This window comes from Ochotona curzoniae, unplaced genomic scaffold, assembly GCF_017591425.1.
Source record: "Ochotona curzoniae isolate NIBS_2020 unplaced genomic scaffold, NIBS_Ocur_1.0 contig_3037, whole genome shotgun sequence".
In the NCBI taxonomy this organism is placed as follows: Eukaryota; Metazoa; Chordata; class Mammalia; order Lagomorpha; family Ochotonidae; genus Ochotona; species Ochotona curzoniae.
The window spans coordinates 4,973,668-4,991,266 of record NW_024465699.1 but is presented as its reverse complement, the minus strand read 5'-3'; the positions used below and the strand labels follow the sequence as shown (position 1 = coordinate 4,991,266).

Sequence of the window (17,599 nt, the reverse complement as noted above, 5' to 3'; positions counted from 1 at the left end):
TGACCCCAAGTACACAGCAGGCGTCCACTCTGACCCCAACCACACACTGACTTGGTGTCTGCTGTATACACAAGGCAGAGTGGACAGCCGGGTCTCAGTTTGGGTTGGGAGTAACAGAATGCTGCCAGACTGCTGAGGGATGTGGGAGAACTTGACTTTCCCAGACAGCAGGGTTTTTTGTGAAGCTGGGCCCTGTCCCGTGACACTGAACCTGGCTCCTCTGCAGCCAGGGAAGGGTTCACCGCTCCCACCCTCTTGGAACTGACACTCCAGAACCTCAACTTGTACACACTGCTCCCCACCACCGGCAAGGCACCCTAACTTCTCACTGAAACAATCCTGATGTGGTTTAGCACATGTTTAGCATCCTACAGTAAGTCCAAGAACGTATCAGGCCTTGAACACAAAGAACAGGGTACCTGGTGGAGAGGGTGGTGAGGATGCCATACCCTGTACCTGTTTTATTCATTATTGTAGATTTTGCTGCTGTGAATATAGGATTACAGATCCCCTTCTCATATGCAATTTTCATTTTCTTTGGGTATATTCCTAGGAGCAGGATAACTGGGTTATATGGCAGGTTCATTTGCAATTCTCTAAGCACCCTCCGTACTGATTTCCACAGTGGTTGTACTAGCCTACACTCCCCCAGCAGTGAGTTGGTTTTGCCTACTTGGTGACTACAGTGAAGCGCCTGAGAGAAGCTTCCTATGAAGGCAGGAGGTCCACTTCAGTTCACAGTTGTTGGAAGTGGGGAGGCCCCACTCAGGCAGCCTGCCAATCCAGCCACTACCATGGGCTCCCGCTGCCATCTGCTATGGCTGAGTCACAAGGTGAGGTGCAGGGAATCACGTGTGGCCAGAGCAAGCACCAGTGGCAGACCCAGGAGTCTGGGTGTTTACCTGGCAAGCAGGCCTGGGGGATGTGCATGCAGTTCACGGCTATCGATCTGTTGCTAAGGCAACCACAAGTGGGACTCATGGTTCAGTAAGTCTACAACGGGCCAGTGTTGAAGCTGATCATTCTGCGTGGTCCCCTGAGTGAGTGATATCCAAACAGCCCTATGCGGTGACAGGGTCCCACACAAACAATCCATCCCACTCCATCACCTCCCAAGTGATGAGGAGCCAGCACAATGGTCCGTCTCCAAGTGCCAGAATCTAACCTGTGTGCTGGTTCATGTCCCAAATGTTTTGCTTCCCATCCATCTCTCTGCTTGTGGCCTGGGAAAGCAGTGGAGGACGGCCCAAAGCCTTGGGACCCTGCACTTGCGTGGGAGATCCAGAAAAAAGCTCCTGGCTTCTGGCTTCAGATCAGTTCAGCTCCTGCCATTGCGGCCATTTGGTGAGCGAACCAGCAGGTGGAAGATCTTTCTCTCTGTAAATCTGTCTCAACAATAAAAATAAATAAATCTTCAAATTTAAAAAAAAATGAGGCTCTGGATGGAGCCCTTGTAACACACGGGCCTCTCTCGCAGGACACTCCAAGCCACTATCAGAGGCAAAGCAAGGGAACTTAGAGCCAAGATCCAGCTTTACAGAGCTATTCTGTTATCTCCCTATCAGACCTCTCACTCAACCTGAAATTAAAAGGAAAAGAAAAAAGAAGCAGGCAGAAAGTGAAAGCCAGAGACTCCAGGTGGCTGGACAAGCCGGAGTCATGAGACTGCAAGGTGCAGCTTAGCAAAAAATGAACAAAGAAATCTAGGAAAAATTCAACAAAGGCAACTCCGCATGCACAGCTTTGCACAAGACCACACATCCTTACAAACGCCACATATCAGGCCCGGCGGCGTAGCCTAGCAGCTAAAGTCCTCGCCTTCAATGCCCCGGGATCCCATATGGGTGCCGGTTCTAATCCCGGCAGTTCCACTTCCCATCCAGCTCTCTGCTTGTGGCCTGGGAAAGCAGTCTAGGATGGCCTAAAGCTTTGGGACCCTGCACCCCTGTGGGAGACCCGGAAGAAGTTCCTGGATCCCAACTTCAGATCGGGGCAAGCAACAGCCGTTGCATTCACTTGGGGAGTGAATCATCGGACGGAAGATCTTCCTCTCTGTCTCTCCTCCTCTCTGTATATCTGACTTTGTAATAAAATAAATAAATCTTTAAAAAAAAAAAAAGGCCACATATCAGACCCCAGGGGGTCAAGCGCAAGTACTGTGAGGAAGGAACAACGGGAGGGGAAGAAAGCTTGTCTTCCCAGCCAACAGTGGGTGGAAATATCACACTGATTGCCCAGAGCAAGTTTCTGGAGAGCAGAGGATTTGGTCTGGCACTTGCTGGACTTCACAAACTTCCTCCATGCCTGGCAGGTCACCAGCAGCAAGACAGGCTGGGAGGGAAGGAGGGAGGCGGCAGTATGACGACATGGACAATGAGGAGGCAGACAAGAACCTGGCAGGGCCCACAGCCGGTAACGGTTGTTGTAAGAACAGGACACAGGAGGAAATTGCAATACTGCATTTGCTAAGATGGAAGGGACTGAGTCTCCACTTGCTGTTAGTGAGAACCTGATGGTCAGGAGGGGACCAGGGTGACAGGCGGCAGTGCAGGCTCGAGCAAAGCCTTCCCAATGCAGAGGGAAAATGATCTTGAATTCAAATTTGTATTCCAAAGCCAAACTTAGCAAGTCGGTTAGAGAGTAGCAATACCCACACGCCAAGGAATTCCCAAAGTCAGTCCCTTTTGTGAGAACACACCATGAAAGGAAGACATGAGCTTCAACAAAGGTGGGGAGAGACTTGGGCCAGGCTGGGGTGCAGCGGGTTAAAGTGTTGCCTTGGATGCCAGCATCCCCTGTATACAGGAGAACCAGCTCGAGTCATCCCACCTGCTCTGGCTTCTGATCAACCTTCCAGCTACGCACCAGAGAAGCAGCAAAGGACGGGCCCCTGCACCCATGTGGGAGACCAGGATGGAGTTCCAGGCTCCTGGTTTTGTCCTGACCCAGCCCTGGCTATCGTGGCTACTTGGGGAGTGAACCAGCAGATGGAAGATTTGTCTCTCTTTGTCTGTATCACCCTGGCTTTCCAATAGATATTTTTTCTTTTTTTAAGGGAAAACAGTGCAATGGCAGGAAAACGGGAGGGTACTGTATAAGAGACAGTGACAAGGCATGATGGGGTAACCCAGTGCCCTTGACCGGAGTTGAGGAACACCGTGGGGGCGAGCCTGGAGTCGGGTGAAGCAGATGCAGCTGCTGCCTGGTGCCAGGCTTCATGCCCAATCTTACTCCAGGAGTCAGAATAATTACATCATCGGCAGGTGTTCCACTGCGAACCGTCACTGAGGGAGAAAACATCAGCCTGAATCTCAATCAGAGTGGGACATGCTTGCTTTACCACCCTGAGTCAAGACAGTACGGGTGCAACACAGAAAGAAGAGCCCACCAATGCCAGAAAGGACAGTCGCACGCATCTTCACCCAACCAGGCGGGACACTGCTGAGCTGGACCAGACAGGAACTGAAGGTACAGCAGGGGCCAGCCTCACGTCACAGGGGAAGTCGCGATGTGGGACACCCATGTCCCACAACAGCATGACAGCCCGAGTCCCAGTTGCTCTAGTTCTGATCCAGCTGCTTGCTGATGTGCCTGGGAAGGCAGCAGAGGACGGCCCAGGTGTTGGACCTATGACACCCATGTGCGGGATCCAGATGGAGCACTTCGCTCCTGACTTTGGGCTATTGAAGCCAGATAGGGAGTGAACCAGGGGATAGAAAAGTCTGAATTTCTAGTGTCTTCCTTTCACATATATAATCTCAAAACAAACAAAAAAGATTTGGGGGCCAGTGCAGTAGCATATCACATATCGGGTTAATCTTCCATCTGCAAGCACCAGTATCCCATAAAGGCACTTGTTCATGTCCTGGCTGCTCCACTTCCGATCCAGCTCTCGGCTTGGGAAAACAGCAGAGGATGGCCCAAGTCCTTAGGTTCCTACTCACATAGGAGACCCAGAAGATGCTCCTGGCTCCAGCTTCAGGCCAGCCTGGGTCTGGCTGTTGCACGCATTTGGGGAGTGAACCAGCAGATGGAAGATCTCTCTGTCTGTCTCTCCTTCTATAACTCTGCCTTGCAAATAAAAATAAATAAATAAATAAATAAACCTCTAAAAAAAAGTCAGCATACCAATTAGGCTTACTACTTTAATGTTTAACATACTATATAAAATTAGTATTTTATAAAAAGATTTATTTTACCTATTTGAAAGTCTTAGTTACAGAGACAGAGAGATCTTCTATTTGCTGGTTTACTCTCCAAGTGGTTGCAACAGCCAGGGCTGAGTCCAGGCCAAAGTCAGGAGCCAGGACGTCCATTCACATCTCCCACGTGGGTGCAGGGGCCCACGCTCTTGGGCCATCCTCCACTGCTTTCCCAGGTGTGTTAGCAGGGAGCTGGATCAGAAGTGGAACAGCCAGGACATGAACCGGCACCCATGGGGATTGCTGGCATCGCACACAGCAGCTTAGGCCACTACATCATAATGCTAGCACCAACATGTATGTTTTGCTTTGGGTTTTGGTTAGGTTTTTGTTTACTTTTTTACCCTCCATTGTCACCAACTTCTACACATTTAAAACTTTTTCCACTTATGTCTACATATTTCCCCCCAGAGTTACTTTAAGAAGTCTCAGGCTATTGGGTCTTTTCCTAACACTCTTCCCCTCGCCTCGCCTCATTATGACTCCAGCTACGTGCTGGTGGCCTTTGGGGACACCCCGCTTACCTAGCCAGCTCTTTCAGGTCTTGCAAACTAACCTGACACATCACCTCTGAGAGCAGCCGCTGACCACCCTGTCCAAGCCAGCTCTACTCCGGACAGACGGCTCCTGCTTTACCAGCCAGTTGTATTCACATGAGAGCCCGCACTTGGATATTTTCATCTGTTGGTCTCTTCCCTCACTGCACTTTACGCTGCTCTGTTTCTAGAACAAACCCTCCAGGGAAAGCATGCTAAGCCAGGGCCCTGACAGTGCATCACTCAGCAACAGTTCATACCCAGCACTGCTTCCTGGTTTTCCCACGCAGGTGCCTCCAAGGCACAGCACATTCTTTGGTTTCAAAGGTTTTGTTTCTGTGACGCAGCTGGGCACATACAGCAAGTGTAACAGCATACAGCAAGAATAACTTTGGTGACACTCCAGTCTAGATCACCACTAGTCCACGGGGACATGCCCACATCCCATACCCACCTGCTTTGGAGCAGAGCAGGGATGAAATGGTGGCAAACAAGGACAAAAGCCCAAGGTCTCAGCCAAGAGCAATTACCCGCAGGTAGCTCCCTCAAAGGAAAAACAAAGTGAGCATCACAGCTAACTCTTCCCCATTGCTCCATCCCAAGGATGAGCAAACATAAAATCTGTCTGATATTGTTGAACTCGACAAGAACCGGGTAATCCACTGCCTTCTCCTCTCACTCTTCCGTTCCCTGTTCACGGCCAAAGAAAAAGGCTGGAACCCCTGACAGTACGTTGGTTTGCTTTTTATTCAACAACAACAAAAACCAAAAAGGTCCATGATTCTTTGGGAGATGACAAGATTGCTCTGCAGGAGGATCAGAATGCCGACAGTCTTAGTGATAACTGTAAGACGTGGAAGGGTCCTGTCCTCCCCACCCCCATTCCCTTTTGGCACCTTGCATAAAGCGTCACTTTTGAAAAAACAGGGGAGAGAGGGAGAAGACCTGTGCACAGCAGGCTTTTCCTCGATACTCCATCCCACGAGATGGAAGACCGAAATCTCTTGGCCATAGAATATCTGCCCACCCACTTCCCTATGTATGGCCAACCCTCCGAGTCAGGAGACCCCCAGGTTTCTCCTGTCTGTCCCTGCTGCTCCTGGCTCCACGTTTGCAATTACCCGGCAATCACCCTGGGAGGTAGCACAGTGCCTGGCCCAGGCTCTGGCTCCGTGGTGTGGGAACAGAGCTTTAGCGGGTTGCACCGTTGGGCAGGATCCCTGGGGTGCCGAAGGAGATGGAAGCAGCGGCTCCCTCAGCCACTGCCAGGAGCAGCTGGAGGGAAGAAGGTTTCCGGGTCCTAGGGAAGGAGGCAAGGCAGGACCACGTGATTGCAAGGAGGTGAGGATTTAGCCAAAATGGGAACAAAAACCTGAATAGAAAACGGGGTCGTTTGTGAAATGTACAATGCATGAGTCCTCACTCCAGCAGACCCACAGGGCAGGTGTTGCTGGAGCAAAACAACCCACGTTGATTCTAACCGTTTGGTACTGAAGGCCACAACGGGCCATTTTCACCTCTCACAGACACACGCAGGATTGATGAGCTCGGCACTGACCTGCACAGTCCCACGCGAGCCCATTTCCCAGCTGCGTGTCAATGCACCGAGCAACGCTAGGGAACGGATCCAAAACGTCCCTGGTTTTCCCAGCACCGATAGAGCTCAGTGGATTTCCTTTCTTCCTTGTAGATAAGGGGTGCAGGAGTCTTACCTCGGGCCCCCCGCTTTCAAAAACCTATTAAGGCATCTTTATTTCAAAACAAAAGATGAGAATCTTTAAATTTTTTTTTTTTTTTACAAAACCTAAAGAAAAGATGCTATGACTGTATTCTTCCATTAATTGCGTCACTCACTCCCGCCTACAACGCTACGGGTTAGGAAAGGGGGTGGAGGTGTAGGGAGCAGGGAGGGGACTCCACACACACGACCTGCTGGCCTGGCAGCCACTGCAGAGCAGAGACCTGGGGCGTTTCTCCGGCCAGCCATTGCCTCACGCCCATCCGCCGGTTACAGGAGCGTGCGTGAGTGGGCCAAGCAGAGAGGAAGCGTGACACAGGACGTCAGCCGCCACGCCTGTGTTGGTGGACCCAGTCCCAAGTCCTGAGTGGCGACTGCCTGCGGCCACCAGCACACACTCACAGCAAGCAACACCTTTCCTTGAAACTTTTCTTGCTCTTGCTGCTTTTCTTGCCGTTCTTGTCTTTGTTTTCTGACATCTTCTTGGCTCTGACCTCTCTCATGAGGTCAAAGAAAACCTGTGAACGGCAGGGAGGGGCCAAGAACAAGAGAGTCACTGAGCGGTCCAGTGGAGGGGGGTCCGGCTTTTAAGGATGTGGGGCGCAGCAAACCACGTGCCCTGTGAATACGGAGCCACGTGGAAAACCAGTGGCTCCGTGACACCCAGGGGCTCCAGAAGCTCATGGAAAAGGTGTACTACAAGAACTATGCACGGATTTCAAAATTATCTTATAATGTATCAATATTATTACATATTAGTAATATATATATACTGTATGATATACTACATATAATACCTAAATATATTCTATATGTTGAATATATAAAGAAAAAGAAATAGCTAATATATTTGTATATTGTGTATTATATATTCTAGAATTTATACATTTTATAAATTTATATAAATCATATATTTTAATTCATAATAAAATAATTTATATCTACTATCTATATGTCTAAGTAAATTTATAGATTTATTTACAAATTTGTATCTATAAAAAAGTATTTGTAAATAAAAATGATATACATTGTATGTTACAATATATGATATTATTACACATTATGATATAAAGTAATATAAATATATTATACAATTACTTTAGTATTAGAGGAATAATAGTAGAGCCCAACGCAGTAGCCTAGTGGCTAAATCCTCATCTTGCATGCGTTGGGATCCCATAGGGGCACCAGTTCTCATCCCAGTGGCCCCACTTCCATCCAGCTCCCTGCTTGTGGCTTGGGAAAGCAATCAAAGATGGCCCAAATCCTTGGGACCCTGTACCCGCGTGTGAAACCCGGAAGAGGCTTCTGGCTCCTGGCTTCAGATTGGCCCTGCTCCAGCCATTGCGGCCACTTGGATAATGAACCAGCGAATGGAAGATCTTTCTCTGTCTCCCCTTCTCTCTGTAGAATGACTTCCCAATTTAAAAAAAAATCTTAAAAAAAGAACAATAACAATGCATGCAATAAAACTGGCCTTTTCATTCCATTTCCAGGAATTTTCTGAACTCCACACAGACCCCAGTGTCCGTCACTTGCTCCTTCCAGGGCCCAGAGAGGCTGGACTTTGGCCATGCAGGACAGCGTCCAGCACAACTCCACGGCTGCAGCCCCAGGGAACAGGGCATCTCTGCACAGCTGCGGGAGCCACCAGTTCCCTTCTTGGTGAAAAGCAAGATTGTTTTTCTGGAAAGTTTGGACTCCACCTGCCTTCACCTTTGCCCCTTGGCGCAGAAAAGGGACCCGCGTCCCAAGGCTGGCTCAGGCTTGCTGCCTCCCAGGCTCCCAGGGACGCATGCTCAGCCCAAGAGGCCAGTAGCATCACGAGATCTTCTCGTCCTGACAGCAAAAGGCCGGGGCAGTGGAATGGCATGCACCCAAAGCAAAAGAGAGACAAGCCACTCACTGCTCAGCTCTTCACTCATCCTCGCTCCCCAGAGGGAACTGTCTACAGACCAATACATTGTTGCCAGTCCTAAACTTCAGCAGGCTCTCCGGCAGGCAGGTGACAGCTGTGCTCCGCCCCTCCTCCATCCCACCCACCTCCTCAAGAAACACACAATCAGTAGGAAGAGACCCAGCGTCCCCTGCGTGCTTTCTGGCGTAACGGAATGTACAATTCCTGGGAGTGCAAACATCAGCGCAAAGGACTGGACGAGAGCGTGGGCCACCAACTGTGGGAACTCTAATAGCCCAGTGGGAGCAAAATCCAGAAACGTTACACTTCATGCAAGGCCACCTGTGGGAGTCAAGAGCGCCCACTAAGAGCAACAAGGTCCCTCCTGCCAACCTGGGCCAATGGCCACATCCTGCCATGCTCCTAGGCACACTGCCAGCACTAAGCACACCTCCCCTCCCCCACGCAGAGACAGAACCCTATGGGTGCTCAAGGGCAAGTCAGCCCTGCCAATGCCGCTCACTCATCAGGGCTTAGACACCTGCTCTTTCCTGACAAAAGGAGGCCTCCGGGGAGCGGTGAATGTCCGCAGCTTTGTAAATACGTCCCGGTTATTCGTTGCATGTCTCTTAGGATAACATATATTATTGAGGAAGCTGAGACACAGGTCTTCAGCTTAACGGATAGACTTGAGGGTAATGACTATTTGTTCCTCTTAGGGTTATGTCTGGTTGGATTACAATTGATTGGATTGCCATGTGGACTTATGATTTGCTATTTCTAGTATGCTCTGTTACCACCAAGCTTGGTTAATAAAGACTCCTCAGTAAACCTTAAAAAAAAAAAAAAAAAGGAGGCCTCATCCTGTCCCCAGAAATGGTCCCTTTGAAAGCCCATGGACATGCACCTGCCGCTGCGTGCAGAATCTGTGGCCAACACACACACCCAGGGCGCCAACCCACCTTGTCCACGTTGGCCCGTGTCTTAGCCGAGGTCTCCACGTACTGCACGCCCCACTCCTCCGCCTTACTCCTGGCCTCCTCCACCGGCACCTGCCTCCGCTCCTCCAAATCGGACTTGTTTCCCACCACCAGCAGTGGGATCTTGTCTTCCTCAGACTTCACGCGGAGGATCTGTTCCCTACAGTGTGGAGAGATGGTATGGAAAGCCGCTGGGGTCAAGCCGCCCTGAAGTAGGTTAGGGTAGATCGCCTGCTCCGCCACACAGTGGGACACAAGGACACACTTCTCAGAGGGTCCCCGGCTTGCACTAACACAACAACAATTTTAAAAGTGGGAAAGAAAAAAACATTGGGCCTTCCTGGAATACAAACACTCTGAAACATTTCCATATATATTTCTTAACTCCCCCAGGGAAATGGCCTTGAGTCTCCTGCAACAGAGGACAAAAGCTACCTGATTCCATGCTGTGCAGAAGGTAGGCCGCAGCCCAAGGGTGGGTCAGAAAGTTACTGAGTGGGGAGGAGGTCACACTGTGCAGGTGACTCCCCCTGAGGGAAGGAGGCTGCAGTAGAACAGACAGGACCGGAGACTCAGAGGAGGAAAGGGACAATGCGCTTTATGAAGCTTCTGTTTTGATTAGAGTTGTGTCTGCCTGCATCTCCCCAACACACACACACACACACACACACACACACACACACACACACACATCCACTTGCTGAGAAAGAGATCCATTTACTTCCCATCCCCAAATGCCCACATCAGCCAGGACTGGACCAAGTCAAACAACTCCATTAGGGTGTCCCATATGGTAGCAGGGACCCAAGCACTTGGGCCATCATTGGGTCAACATATGCTGCCTTTCCAAGTGCTTTAGCAGGAAGCTGGATCGGAAGCAGAGCAGGTGGGACTCCTGTCAGCACTCTGATACAGGATGCTGGCATCCTAAACGTAACTTAGTCTGTGCCACAACACCCAGCCCCTCCCTGCCTTTTAACACTGTTTATTCACAGGGCCATGGGGTAGTAATCTAAGCCTCAACCTGCAGCACCAGCATCCCAATATGGGTGCCAGTTCAAGTCCCAGCTGCTCTGCTTCCGATCCAGTTCCCTGCTAATGTGCTTGGGGAAGCACGGGAGGATGGCTCAAGTCCTTGGGCTCCTGCGCCTATGTGAGAGAGCCGGAAGAAGCTTCCACTTCCTAATTTCAGACAGAAACAGCTCGTCACTGTGGTTATTTGGGAAGTGAACCAGCAGATGGAAGATTCTCTCTCTCTCTTTTCTTTGTAAAACTCTGCCTTTCAAATAAAAAATATCTTTTTATTTTTCTGAAAAGCAGAGTGACACAAAGAATTGCAGGGGAAGAGAACAGAGAGAGAGGGAGGAAGGGAGAGAGAGAGAGAGATCTTGCATCCACTGGCTCATTCCACAAATACCCACCACATACAACCACCAGGGCTGGGCCGGGCTAAAGCAGGAACTTCACACGTGTCTCCCATGAGCGAGGATTTGGGTCCTTGAGACACCATCACCTGCTGCCTCCCAGACAGAGTGGCAGGAAGCTGAATGGGAAGCAGAGGCAGGACTCAAATGCCGACACTCATACATGGCAGGCAGAAATCCCAAAAACAGAAGCGTAACCTACTGTGCCACAAGATCCACTCCACACCCCCTACGTTTGAACAGGGTCAAAAGAGCCTGGTACATGCTGAAGCCACTTGATGCATATGAGCTATGAACAATACAAAACCTGGCAGCTTTCTGATTCCCTCATCTTGCAGAGACACATGAAGCCACACTGTGAACAAACACAATGGAGAGAGGAATTTGGCCCAGCAGTTAAGATGCCATGTGGGGAGGAGGCAGCAATGTGGCATGGCAGGTTAAGCCTCTATCTACAATGCTGGCACTCAGCTGGGCACCAGTTCAAGTTCCAGTTGTTCCACTTCCAATCCAGCTCTCTTCTAATGCAGCAGGGAGAACAGCAGAGGACGGCCCAGTTGCTTGGGCCGCAGGCTTCTGTCTGGACACTGCAGCGATTTGGGGATGTACACGGTGGATGAAAGCTCTGTCTCTCTCTCCGTAACTCTTCCAATTATATCAGCTGCCACTTGGGAAGCCAGCATCCCCTGCCAGTGTGCAGGTTTAAGTCCCGGCTCCACTCCCAATTCCAGCTTCCGGCTAGTGCACACCCTAGGAGGAGGATGGTTCAAACTACCGCATCCCTGCCAGCTGGGGCCAAGATGAAACAAGAAAGAGACAGCGTCTGGGGAAACCTAGCCTGAGCTTCTGGCCCACCCTATGCTGCCCTGGACCCTGAAGCTGTAACCAGCAGACAGAAAGTCTCTCTCTTCCTCTAACAGTCTCCCTCTCTCTCTCTCTCTCCCTCCCTCATTCTATCCCTCTGTCTTTTGGATGGATAGACAAATGAAAGAATGAATAAAAACAAATCTTTGAAAAGCTTCACGGATGAAAAATCATATTAAAAAACTTCAAGGGCCCAGCGTGGTAGCCTAGCGGCTAAAGTCCTTGCCTTGCAGTGCTGGGATCCCATATGGGCTCTGGTTCTAATCCTGGTGGCCTCGCTTCCCATCCAGCTGTCTGCTGTGGGGGACCCGGGATGGAGTTCTTTCAGTAAGATTATAAACAAACAAACAAAAAAAAAATAGTTCACTCTTTTCAAACTTCACCTCACAGGATTCTATGAGCAAAACACTAGTTGAGGGCTAACCTCATCTCCTGAGAGACAGTAAGATGCTTAACATCACTGACCCTAGAAATACAAAAACAGCTGCTGAGCAGCTCGTGATAACAGTAGATGGTAACATGCTGAAGTCCAGAAAGTTCCAGAAACTTCTTTAGAAAGAATTCTCCCCAATGCCAGATTCAGCCCTCACAGCCTGAGACAACGGAGAGCAGGGGTGCCGAGCCTCCCCGAAGCCAGCCCACTGCCTCTCACACACACCTGAACTCCACCGTGGCCGTGAAGGACTCCTGTTCGGTGATGGAGAACACCAGCAGGAAGCCCTCCCCGCTCCGGAAGTAGTTGTCACGAATGGCGGCGTAGTCTTCTTGGCCGGCCGTGTCCAGGATGTCGATCTGGACTTCCTCCCCATCCAGAACCACTTTCTTCCTATAACTGTCGGCTTTGGTGGGCTCATAGTCTTCTACAAACTGAGGAAACGAACGGGGGTCATGAATCGGCGTGACTGTGACAGAAACAGAACCCCACGTGCTAAAGAAAAATCAACGCGTGGGCACTTGGCTTCCCGCCCACTCCGGGATGGATCGTCATGCTGTGCACGGGACAGGACAAAGCGACGCTGGAGCATCATGCTCACTTCTTCCCAGCTCCGTCCTGCCGCGTGTCAGCTTGTTAAACCAGAGACAGATGTGAGATTCGCCCAGGAGGCAGATGGGAAGAGCGAGCACACGACGGCACACGTGGTGATGACGATGGTCAGCACGGGCACAGAACACCAGCGGGGGGGAGGGGAGGACACCGGGTCCGCATTCGCAATTAGAAGGGGGACTGAAACCACCTGGGAAGTCAGCAAGCGGTACCAGCAAGTGTCAGGGACCACAGGACAATGTCAACTCCAAATGTGGCCAGGATGAAACATGAAAGAGGAAACCACCTGAGGACCAGAAGGGAAAAAATAAAAAGTGGTGAGAGCCTTTCATTACCTTGAAGCAGGGAAGGCCTTTTTAACTAGACTCAAAATCCAGAAGCCATGGGAAGAAAGAAATTGATAAATCAGACTTACAATAGACATGTTATAAAACTGCAGGATGGTGCAACACCTTATCATAAATAGAGGCAAATGCCAAACAGAGGAAAGACATTCACGCTCCTTTCACACCTGCACTGTGCCCTGCGGATGCCGCAGTGTTAGACATGGGCAACGCATGTTAACAATCCCACAGGGAAGTGGGCAGGGCTCACAGCACAGAGTGGACACACACACACACACACACACACACACACACATACACACACATGCCATAGCAGGTGCATCGCTGAGTCTGACTTTCCTGCTGACGCAGCTCCCTGGCGGCTGTGGCAACAGCTCAAGTGACTGGGTCCGTGCCATCACTGGGGAAATGGGAGTCCTCATCTTCTGCCTGCACCGGGCCCCAGTCCCCGATCACTGTAGGTACCTGGGGAGTAAACTAGCGAATTGAAGCTCTACATCTGCTTCTCATATAAATGACTTTTTCTTTGAAAAAAAAAAAATCATAAAATGCCCAAAGGATTTAAACAGACAATTCTCCAAATAAGACAGAAGCAAATGGCCAGTGTGGGGAATATAACTCAAATACCACATTTCCAACCACACAGGATGGCTATCATGGAAGATGGATAAATAACATGTGTTAGCAAGGATGAGGAGACACTAGAGCCCCCAGAGCAACTGGGTTCCCATCAGCCACGTGGGAGACGTGAATTGAGTTTCAGCTCCCTGGCTGTGGCTCCCTTCCAGCCTCAGCTGGTGTGTACATGGAGGGCTGACCCAGAAGATGGAAACTCCATCAGAGTTCATCCCTGCCTCTCAGTTAAAAAAAAAAAGAAGAAGAACTGGAACCCTGAACCCGCACTATTTGCAAAATGGTGTACTTGCTACAGGAGACACATCTTTCAATGCCTCTCACAGTTTTAGAATCACGCAACGCAGCAATTTCACGCTGCGGTATCCAGCTGACACCAAGACCTCTAGGAAAATCCTGGCAACAGCTTTATTTACAATAACCTAAACGCAGAAACATTCCAGGTGTCCATCAGCTGAGGAGTAGAAAAACAAAACGTGATGCATCCAAAGAGCTGGGATATTCTTCAGTCACACAAAGCAATGAAACAGTTTTCCCCTCAAAATCCCTGAGCATCACCATCAAGCCTCCCAGGGTCTATTTCTGAAACTTCAAGGGCAAGATCAGCCAGAGCCCATGGCTCCCCGTGACACTACAAAACTGAACGTCCTGCTAGGCCCATTGCTCCTGTGCTCCAAGTGTGCTTTTTATCGGAACATCCCAAACATCCCGGGCTGGTGCCTTGGCTCAACTAGCCAATCGTCCATCTCCGAGTGCAGCTTTTCATATGGGCGCCAGTTCATGTCCTGGCTGTTCCACTTCCCTTCCAGCTCCCTGCTTGTGGCCTGGGAACGCAGTAGAGGATGGCCCAAGTGTTTGGGATCCTGCACTCATGTGGGAGACCCAGAAGAAATTCAGCTCCAGCTGTTGGCAGCTACTTGGGGACCAAACTTACAGATGGAAGATCTTCCTCTTTGTCTATCCTTCTCTCTGGAGATCTGTCTCTCCAATGAAAATAAATCCATCCTAAAAAAAGAAACAATTCCAGCCCAGATTGTCTACTTTTTTTGGGGTAGCCTCTGTACCTATTGACACAAGTTCTGGGACCCATGTGAGGTGCAGTCTCAGAAGACCGAGATGCATGACACTGAGACACACTCTGGCCCAAGTCTGGCTGACTTATTGGGGACAGAAGATGGGAACTCTTGCTACCTTAGCAACTCACTTTCCCAAAGGAGGCCAACAGCTGAGCTTGCAAGAGTGGCGGGCCAAGAGGTGAAAAGGCTTAAAATCACTACAGGGGTGGTAATCCCCCCACCAAATTCTTTCCAAGGTCAGAACTGGGGTGCTAATACAGTCTTTCCACGGTACTGCTTCCAGCTTCAATCCAACGTTCATGAAAATTGCCCCATAGAAGCCATGTTCGCGTCTAGCCGCAGCCGGGAGCAGGGTTTGGACAGCCCGCGAGCTGCCTGTAGTGTCCCAGGAGCAGGACTCAGCTCCCCTTTCTGAGTGGTCAGCCCAGGCTTGAGCAGAGGATCCTTCAGACAGACCCTCCTACGCCTGCATGCATCCGAAGCACCAGGAAGACATCGTAAAGTAGTCCTAGCCCTTGACACAGAAAAGTTACCTGGAAAGTTCCCAAGCAGGGAGCCTATAGCCTTCCAATTATGGGCACAGCTCTAGGGTCTCTTCAGGCCCTAAAGTAATGGTTCTAGAACTTCCCTGTCCACCAGAGTAACTGCTAACCATATTCCTGATACACGGCAGAAAGCATCCTGGGTAGGAAACTCAGCACTCTTACCTGTAGAACATCCTATCAGACAGTGCTGCTTCAGAAAATCAGTGACAGATGGACACACGGCGCTTCCTCTCTGTTCCTCTCCCACCCCGATTTCATGCTGTGCTCTCAGCTTTGGCTTTGGAGGTCTCGCCATCACCTCTCCTGTCTCCCGGTCTGCCATGGGGGTGGCGGGGAGGTGTCCCACCTGTCCCTACCAGGACTCAAGTGGACTGCCACCGTCCGTGCCCAGTGCTGGGACCTCAGCAAGGGACCTACAAGGGTGGGTTACTGTTCTGCCTTTTGTGCATGGCTGCTTAGTTAGAACCATTCCACTGCGCGCTGAAGAACACGGCTGCTATCAACAGAACACAGCAAACGTGAGCATCCTCCCCATCCCATTTCCTTCAGTGTCAACTACTCCCCATAGCCACACACTCCTCCGCATCTGTGGACTCACCCAACCCACTGGATTGAAGATGTAGTCAGACCCATGATGGATGCATCTGTCCCAATATGTACCATGTTTTTCCATTACTCCAAACCGACACAGTGTAACAACTATTTACATGGCAGTGCTCTGTGTTCAGTACCAGAAGTAATCTGGAGGTGATGTAAACGCTCTGGAATGTGCACAGGTTACATGCAACTGCTACCGCATTTTCTAGAAGGGACTTGAGCACCATGGCTGCAGGGGGTCCTGGAGCCAACTCCCCCCCAACCATGGATGAGGCGCGGGGGGTGCGGGGGGGGGGAACTACTATACTATCAAGCTTTGCTGTGAGAGCTGGAAGAACTTTCTGGAACAATTTCTAGCTCCCTTGGCTTTGGCCATGGTTTATTCTCCATTGTGGCAACACCTGCAGTGCCAGATGCCACAGAGCATGTCCACCCTGGGGTCCACCTAGCCCCACACCTCACATCATGGTGCCACTGAGTCAGCACAGCGGGTAGTCATTTTGCTACTTGCTAAAGTGACTCCAAATCACACACACACCTCCACTATCACCCCCCAACCACCCAGATCCTAAACCCTACTCTCCCCGGCTAGATGCTAGAAACAGCCATGGCCATGGCCATGACTACGACCACAAGCCCTCCAACAGCACCCGGTGCAAGAGGAAGCGCGATGGGGGAACGCCTGCTGGATGGAAACGCATATCTTTGGTCCCCACAGCAGCTGCGCTTTCTCTGGCAGTGGTTCCAAGATGCACATCCACATTATGGGAGGCGTCAGCCTGGACAGCCAGCAGGAAGCGGTGCTGCTCTCACTGGCCCCGGGGCTAGCCACCTCGCCCACACTGAGTGACAGGAATTTGGTGGCAGGAGTTCGGGTGGGGGGCGGCACACACTGCTCCTTGCAGCGTGAGAGTGATGTGACATCACCCTTCAGGGAAAGACGAAGCTCCCCCATCACCGCCTCCCCAAATCGACAGGCACAGAGCTGGACAGCTCACGTGTTCCTTTCACACACCTACACAAGGGCCTCTCCCTCCTCCCCTGTCCGTGGCAGCAAGCAAGCTCCCAGCACACACTCCTGGCACCCCCACAGGGCCGAAATTACCACCTGAAATCAGTAATGCCCTGTGCCCTCCCCAGCAAGAAGGCTGGCCAGAAACGCCATGACACACAAGTGCTGGGGAGCCCCGGGCAGGCAGGAAAGCGGCTGCAGAGGGACAGCGCACAAGCGAAGGTGCAGCCTTGCTGGCTGGCGTGTCTTACCTACCTCATCATACATGAACTGAAGCGTCAGCGCCGACTTGCCGACCCCTCCGCTGCCAACCATGATCACTTTGTGCAGGGCCAAGGAGCTCTGGCCTTTGCTCTTGTTCGCAGCCATCAGGAGCAGGTGGAGAGCTGCTGAGGACAGGAACCAAACGCTTAATGGCCATCTGCTTGCGACCCGGCTCCAAGCACACGGCACTCCTACCACCCGACCAGAAGTGCCTCTGCTAGGTCCCTCCCAGCAGAGAGGGAAAAAGCCCGCTGAAGCAGAGGCTGCAGAAATGGAATGGGAGCCCCTAGCTATGAGACGGGCCAAAGGGACACCCTGGCACCAACATGTCCCCTACCCCCTGTGTAGGATCTTACAAGGCACAGGGCCCAACCAGATCCCAGGTCCAGCTCCTAAGCTCCATCCAAGCCTCCTGGCGCCGTGGACAACAGTCCCAGGACCT

General features: G+C 51.0%; 1 protein-coding gene across 2 annotated transcripts in view; it reads right to left on the bottom strand.

Annotated features, from left to right (window-relative positions):
* Positions 1 to 5,466: 5,466 nt before the first annotated feature.
* RALB (RAS like proto-oncogene B) overlaps positions 5,467 to 17,599 on the bottom strand; it is a 31,938-nt gene continuing 19,805 nt past the window's right edge. For both annotated transcript variants that reach the window (XM_040979133.1, XM_040979134.1), the window contains 4 exons: positions 17,149 to 17,279; positions 12,300 to 12,508; positions 9,336 to 9,513; positions 5,467 to 6,994 (listed from right to left, as the gene is read on the bottom strand). In XM_040979133.1, coding sequence (XP_040835067.1) covers positions 6,875 to 6,994; positions 9,336 to 9,513; positions 12,300 to 12,508; positions 17,149 to 17,262 — 621 coding nt within the window. In that variant the 5' untranslated portion in view covers positions 17,263 to 17,279 and the 3' untranslated portion in view covers positions 5,467 to 6,874. The remainder of the gene's footprint in view (positions 6,995 to 9,335; positions 9,514 to 12,299; positions 12,509 to 17,148; positions 17,280 to 17,599) is intronic.